The sequence below is a fragment of the Oncorhynchus kisutch genome, linkage group LG23 (assembly GCF_002021735.2).
Source record: "Oncorhynchus kisutch isolate 150728-3 linkage group LG23, Okis_V2, whole genome shotgun sequence".
Lineage (NCBI taxonomy): Eukaryota > Metazoa > Chordata > Actinopteri > Salmoniformes > Salmonidae > Oncorhynchus > Oncorhynchus kisutch.
In genome coordinates, this window is record NC_034196.2 from 10710886 (window position 1) to 10718891 (window position 8006).

Sequence of the window (8006 nt, forward strand, 5' to 3'; positions counted from 1 at the left end):
AAGACTGTACGACTTCTATCAGATTTCATAATCCTTTTAAAACCATGCGTGTAACCCTGCTCACCCCAACTACCAGACTCTCACTATAGTAGATAAATAAATAAAAACATTCTCACAGATCATTCTGCATGCATACTAATAACTGTGCGGAGACTTGCTGAATAGCTTCAATTTGACTCTTCAATAAAAGCAGTCAACTGATGAGTGCCACCTTGTGGTGTCTTGCCCAAACAGCAGCGAGCTTTAACTTGATACAGTATCTTTGAAAGTTGACATTTAGATGGTGCACAATATTGAGCGTCGACCACCCAGGTACATGCTTGTATGAGGATCCCGATCACATAAATTCACCACTTTTATAGTCAGTAAAGTCATCAGATGTATGAATAGGATTTCTCTCGACTCTAACAGTGACAATATTAACTTTAGTATATCTGAATATTGACTTTTAATTAATGTATGCCATTTAGCAGGCGTTTTTATCCAAAGCGACGTAGAGTCATTCGTGCATACATAACCGTAGGACTTGTAGCACTTGGAAATATTTACAGTCCTCGCGCTTCCTTATCACGTGGCATTTACTCAGGGAAATGTAAAAAGCAGAGAGAGAGTAGAGAGGTCGGAATTTAATGGAATAACACAAGCAGTGAATGTGAATAATGTGTGAGAGAAAATCCTTTATTGCCAACTGAGGGACGTGATGATTTACGATGGTGGTGTAAGATCGTTACAGGTTGTATCCAATATAGGAGGTGGTACCATGTACATACAGTACAGTGCAGGTATCCAGATGCAACAGCCAGGGTTGGAGATAATTTCACAAATTAAATTGTAATTAAATTCCTTCTCCTTGTAAATGCCATTCAATTCAATTCAAATTCCAGGTCAGTCTTTGAATTCAGAGATAATTCAATTACTCGCAGTTCCATTGTGAGGTAAATTTCAAGATTCAACCCCAATTCAATATTATCCCCAATAATTCCACAAATTCCTATTCGAATTAAATTCCCTCAGGCTTTTAGGCTGATCATGTCACTGTTCAGACAACTTAGCTATACTGGAAATATAGACATAAAATTTGAAATGATTTAAAATAAATCATGCAGTTAAATATTGATACTAAGTGCATTAATCCATTAACTGGAAATTTACAAATATTGAATTCCAATTCAATTCAAATCCAAAGATTAAATGTTTTAACAATTCCAATTAATTTCCAATCCAAACAGTCCATAGAGTCTAATTCCAACTCAATTCAAATTCCATGACTTGGAGATTGTGGCAATTGAATTGAATTAAACAAACAAATTACCACTTCATGAGTGAATTCAATAATTTCATCGGAATTTCAAATGAACACTGGCAGCAGCTGGCAGCATCAGTGTTAATTATACAGTGTCAAGGTGTAAAACAGGTGAGGATGATCAAGATAATGATTGCCAACTGAGTGACGTGGTGATTTACCATGGTGGTGTAAGATCGTTACAGGTTGTAATATATATATTCTCTCACTGCACAATCAGTCAATTAATGAAGGCATTTTACATCAACAGTTGTCAGAAATGTATTTAGAGTGGATGACGGAGAGTGTACAAAAATGGATATATACATATCATAAATAAAGGGGGGGGGGGGGGGGGGGTGTATTTTGTAGCCTAGTGGAAGCCCGACTGGAAAGCATGGCTCTCTCACACAACTGTGGATAATGTGGCAGTGGAATTGAAACCACACTTTTAATTTTATAATATATTGAAGTTTTGCAGGTGATATGGAGCTCTCCAGAAATAATGGCAGAGTAATACCAATCATTGGCCTATGATTAATGCATGAGCTCAAATGGTTTAGGACTCCCTTGTCGTTCCATTAAATATGTACTGTAATGGGGAGCAGAGGAGAAGCTATTTGATTTTGATAGATCCTTTGTTGCTCATGCACAGTAAATAAACTGCCCGAAATCAGCACTGCGGACCGTAAGTGCACATGCGTGAAAGGCATATTGTCCAATCCCCGCGAAGACGCTTGACTATAATGCGTCCCCAGCAGATCATTTCAAGTCATATTACAGTAAACACTCAGAGGAAGTGTCCCATCATGTTGTCTTGATAATATAACTGGTCACACCATATGATTTTTCGCATGATAAATTGTATTTATTAAAAAAAGAATCATAGTAAGTTTAGTTTTTCTATCAAAACTTGATAATGGATACATGTATGAAAACACTTGTACTTTTCTGGCAGTTGTCATCTGGGATCGGGTTTCGACCATTTCAAAGTGGATTTTACATCTAGCAGGTTGTTGTGTGTTAGCACGTTGCAACAAGAACACTACCTATGGGATTTAGGGAGACTGCCGAGGCTGCAGCAGGTGCGTATCAACCGTTGGGATACCCATAACATCCAAGGCAACTGGCAGAGCATGGAATGGATTTTCTTAACGGCAGCAGTGCTGGGCTCAGGTCGGAGATGCAGGGTAAACTTGCCGAGGAAGGTTCCGGATTCTATTCTGTTTCTTCGTTGAACTTCTCTTTCATGCTTAATGAAACGAATCAGTCCTTTGATTTCGTGGGGGATGGATCCGCCGTCCTGAGAATAATCATCTCTGTGATTTACTCTGTGGTCTGTGCTTTGGGGTTGATAGGAAACATCCTTGTCTTATATCTAATGAAGTCTAAACAAGTATGGAAAAAATCGTCAATTAACCTTTTCGTGACGAGTTTAGCAGTGACCGATTTCCAGTTTGTATTAACTCTTCCCTTTTGGGCAATAGAGAACGCTTTGGACTTCACTTGGCTTTTTGGAAAAGCCATGTGCAAGATAGTGTCTTACGTGACGGCGATGAATATGTACGCAAGTGTGTTTTTCCTGACTGCTATGAGTGTGGCACGATACTGGTCCGTTGCTTCTGCGCTCAATAGCAGGCGGCGCCGTCCTCGCTGCTGCTCCGCAGGCTTTATGAGCATTGTCATATGGGTTGCTGCTATATTCGCAGCTTTGCCCCATGCGGTGTTTTCCACAACGGCGACTGTCTCCAACGAGGAACTGTGTCTTGTTAAATTTCCAGACACTGTCGACGCACAATTTTGGCTTGGACTTTACCATAGCCAAAAAGTACTGATCGGGTTTCTAATCCCGCTGGGGATCATCTCCGTCTGCTACCTACTCCTTCTGCGCTTCATCACATCCAAGAACGTGAACACCTCCACCGCAAAAAGACGCTCCAAAGTGACTAAATCAGTGACTATAGTGGTTCTGTCATTTTTCCTCTGTTGGTTGCCCAACCAGGCACTAACGGCTTGGGGGATTCTTATAAAACACAACGTTGTGCATTTTAGTTGGGCATATTACACCACGCAGGCATATGTATTCCCAGTGTCTGTCTGTTTGGCGCACTCCAACAGCTGTCTAAACCCCATATTGTATTGTCTAATGAGAAGAGAGTTCAGAAAGTCTTTGAAAAAACTTTTTTGGCAAATAACGTCTCCATCGGTGACCAACATGAGACCGTTTACGGCAGTGACCAAGCCGGAACAGGACGAGCACGGCCATGGGATGGTTCCGTTAGCTCTCTGTCCGGCAGAGCCAGCCTTGGTTTTCTATCCACCTGGTGTTGTTATTTACAATGGGAGAAACGATATGCTCCCGAACAGTACGTAGCCTGTCCTAATACATTTGTCAAGCTGTCTATGATGCCGATTTAAAAGTCGATTTAAAATGAATTATTATTATTAATTATTTGAATGAATGTATTGCTGTGTTGATCGATTTATTTATTCAATGTATATTTATATATGTATTTATTCATTTATATCACCACTATTTTGTCAATTTTACGCATCAATCAGAAGTGGCATGCTCTCGACTGTTTGAAGCAAAAACTGAATAAAGGCTGTTCAAAATGTATTTAGATGCAAATCATTAATGTATAAAAGCAGCCAGTTGGTTAATTAATCTGTACATTGTAGGCTTTAATGTATATGTGTGACACATCAAAATAAAGACAATCTTGACATTCACCTCTCTGGTGAATGATGTGGTAAATAGATCCTACACATGCTCATGAGTTTTACATCCCTAATTACTTGCGTTGCCTTTTTATAATCACAGTGCTATAGATCTAACCTGTGGGGAATGTGTTCAGTGGGGGGCAACATCTATTTCAGTTGTGCAAAGAAGTTATAAATCAGTCATTGAGGTGGAAATGAAACGGGCTATCATAGCCTCTCCTCTCACATTCATGTGGATGACCTGTCCTTTAACATCGTTTAGAGTTCATTTTAGAGGTGTAGTACAGAGATCGTCACTATAATAGGAGCAAACACCAGCAGTGACAAGTCCTTTATTCTGAGCTAATTGCTTCTAGGAAAGATGGGTATGCGAGCGATGTGCAGGGATGATCTGTAGAGTTTCTTATGAAAGGTGTGCAGTTGACAGACACATACTCACTCTCCCTGGAAGTGGAACAACTGAAAGAGCACTGCAAGGGGCACATCATTGCCAATAACCCTCTGTGCAGAACACACTACATAATGCACCTCTGTGCATACATACCACATGATATACAGTGGCTTGCGAAAGTATTCATCCCCCTTGGCATTTTTCCTATTTTGTTGCCTTACAACCTGGAATTAAAACAGATTTTTTTTTGGGGGGGGGGTTGTAGTATCATTTGATTTACACAACATACCTACCACTTTGAAGATTAACAATATTTTTTATAAACTTGAGCGTGCATAACTATTCATCCCCCAAAGTCAATACTTTGTAGAGCCACCTTTTGCAGCAATTACAGCTGCAAGACTCTTGGGGTATGTCTCTATAAGCTTGGCACATCTAGCCACTCTGATTTTTTCCCCATGCTTCAAGGCAAAACTGCTCCAGCTCCTTCAAGTTGAATGGGTTCCGCTGGTGTACAGCAATATTTAAGTCATACCACAGATTGTCAATTGGATTGAGGTCTGGGCTTTGACTAGGCCATTCCAAAACATTTAAATGTTTCCCTATAAACTACTCAGGTGTTGATTTAGCAGTATGCTTAGGGTCATTGTCCTGCTGGAAGGTGAACCCCCGTCCCAGTCTCAAATCTCTGGAAGACAAACAGGTTTCCCTCAAGACTTTCCCTGTATTTAGCAGCATCCATCATTCCTTCAAATCTGACCAGTTTCCTAGTCCCTGTCGATGAAAAACATCCCCACAGCATGATGCTGCCACCACCATGCTTCACTCTGGGAATGGTGTTTTCTGGGGTGATGAGAGGTGTTGGGTTTGCGCCAGACATATCGTTTTCCTTGATGGCCAAAAAACTCAATTTTAGTCTCATCTGACCGGAGTACCTTCTATATGTTTGGGGTGTCTCCCACATGCCTTTTGGCAAACACCAAATGTGTTTGCTTGTTTCTTTCTTTAATCAATGGCTTTTTTTCTAGCCACGCTTCCGTAAAGCCCAGATCTGTGGAGTGTATGGTTTAAAGTGGTCCTATGGACAGATACGCCAATCTCCGCTGTGGAGCTTTGCAGCTCCTTCAGGGTTATCTTTGGTCTCTTTGTTGCCTCTCTGATTAATGCCCTCCTTGCCTGGTCTGTGAGTTTTGGTGGGCGACTCTCTCTTGGCAGGTTTGTTGTGGTGACATATTCTTTCAATTTTTTAAATAATGGATTTTATGTTGCTCCGTGGGATGTTCAAAGTTTCGTATTTTTTTATAACCCAACCATGATCTGTAATTCTCTACAACTTTGTCCCTGACCTGTTTGGAGAGCTCCTTGGTCTTCATGGTGCTGCTTGCTTGATGGTGCCCCTTGCTTAGTGGTGTTGCAGATTCTGGGGCCTTTCAGAAAATGGGTCTTCCAAATTAACGATGACCCCAAGTATACTTCCAAAGTTGTGGCAAAATGGCTTAAGGACAACAAAGTCAAGATATTGGAGTGGCCATCACAAAGCCCTGACCTCAATCCTATAGAAAATGTGTGGGCAGAACTGAAAAGGCGTGTGTGAGCAAGGAGGCCTACAAACCTGACTCAGTTACACCAGCTCTGTCAGGAGGAATGGGCCAAAATTCACAACTTAATGTGGGAAGCTTGTGGAAGGCTACCCGAAACGTTTGACTCAAGTTAAACAATTCAAAGGCAATGCTATCAAATACTAATTGAGGGTATGTAAACTTCTGACCCACTGGGAATGTGATGAAAGAAATCAAATCTGAAATAAATCATTTTCTTTACTATTATTCTGACATTTCACATTCTTAAAAAAAGTGGTGATCCTAACTGACCTAAGACAGGGACGTTTTTACCAGGATTAAATGTCAGGAGTTTAAATGTATTCGGCTAAGGTGTATGTAAACTTCCGACTTCAACTGTATACACCTGCGACCAAGCTTTAACTGATGTCTTGAAATGTTGCTTCAATATATCCACATAATTTTCCCACCTCATGATGCCATCTATTTTGTGAAGTGCACCAGTCCCTCCTGCAGCAAAGCATGGGATGGTGTTCTTCGACTTGCAAACCTCCCCCTTTTTCCTCCAAACATAACGATGGTCATTATGGCCAAACAGTTCTATTTTTGTTTCATCGGACTAGAGGATATTTCTCAAAAAAGTACGATCTTTGTCCCCATGTGCAGTTGCAAACCGTAGTCTGGCTTTTTTGTGGCGGTTTTGGAGCAGTGGCTTCATCCTTGCTGAGCGGCCTTTCAGGTTATGTCGATATAGGACTGTGGATATTGATACTTTTGTACCGGTTTCCTCCAGCATCTTCACAAGGTCCTTTGCTGTTGTTCTGGGAATGATTTGCACTTTTGCACTAAAGTACTTTCCCTCTAGGAGACAGAACGCGTCTCCTTCCTGAGCGGTATGATGGCTACGTGGTTCCATGGTGTTTATACTTGCGTGCTATTATTTGTACAGATGAACGTGGTACCTTCAGGCATTTGGAAATTGCTCCCAAGGATGAACCATACTTGTGGAGGTCTACAATTTTTTCTGAGGTCTTGGCTGATTTTTGTTTGATTTCCCCATGATGTCAAGCAAAGAGGCACTGAGTTTGAAGGTAGGCCTTGAAATACATCCACAGATACACCTACAATTGACTCAAGTGATGTCAATTAGCCTATTAGAAGCTTCTAAAGCCATGACATCATTTTCTGGAATTTTCCAAGCTGTTTAAAGGCACAGTCAACTTCTGACCCACCGGAATTGTGATACAGTGAATTATAAGTGAAATAATCTGTCTGTAAACAATTGTTGGAAAATGCACATAGTAGATGTCCTAACCAACTTTTCAAAACCATAGTTTGTTAACAATAAATTTGTGGTGTGGTTGAAAAACGAGTTTCAATGACACCATCCTAAGTGTATGTAAACTTCCGACTTCAACTGTATATACTGAGATCATGTGACAGATCATGTGACACTTAGATTGTACACAAGTGGACTTTATTTAACTAATTATGTGACTTCTGAAGGTAATTGATTATTTAGGGGCTTCATAGCACCACTTTACTGTTTAAAAAAAAAAAATTTAACAAGTTTTTTTTTTTTCTCTCTTCACCAATTTTGTGACTATTTTGTGTATGTCCATTACACGCAATCCAAATAAAAAATCTATTTAAATTACAGGTTGTAATGCAACAAAATAGGAAAAACGACAAGGGGGATGAATACTTTTGCAAGGCACTGTACTGCACCTCTGTGCATACATACCACATTATATACTTTACAATACATCAGTTCAATATCTAGTTTTGATTAACATTTGGTTGAGTTGTCAACGAATGTGAATTCAACATGAAATCATCAGAACATTTCACCATGTCATTGGATTTAGGTAAAAAGTTAGGTAAAATAAATTAAAATCCCTTACATTGATTACTTTTCGCATGTACATTTTTTTATTTTAATGATTTATTTTTTCCCCCTTTATTTAACCAGGTAGGCCAGTTGAGAACAAGTTCTCATTTACAACTGTGTCCTAGCCAAGATAAAGCAAAGCAGTATGACAAAAACAAC

At 40.0% G+C, this 8006-nt stretch overlaps 1 protein-coding gene across 1 annotated transcript; it reads left to right on the forward strand.

Moving 5' to 3' along the window:
• Window positions 1–2305: 2305 nt before the first annotated feature.
• Window positions 2306–3726, forward strand: rxfp3 (relaxin family peptide receptor 3). The gene has a single exon (XM_020457374.2). The coding sequence runs from the start codon at window positions 2424–2426 to the stop codon at window positions 3654–3656; it is 1233 nt and encodes a 410-aa protein (XP_020312963.1). The 5' UTR covers window positions 2306–2423; the 3' UTR covers window positions 3657–3726.
• Window positions 3727–8006: the final 4280 nt, after the last annotated feature.

What these genes read in the sequence shown, in the direction of transcription:
- rxfp3 (XM_020457374.2), top strand. Translation starts at nt 2,424, where the DNA reads ATGGATTTTCTTAACGGCAGCAGTGCTGGGCTCAGGTCGGAGATGCAG.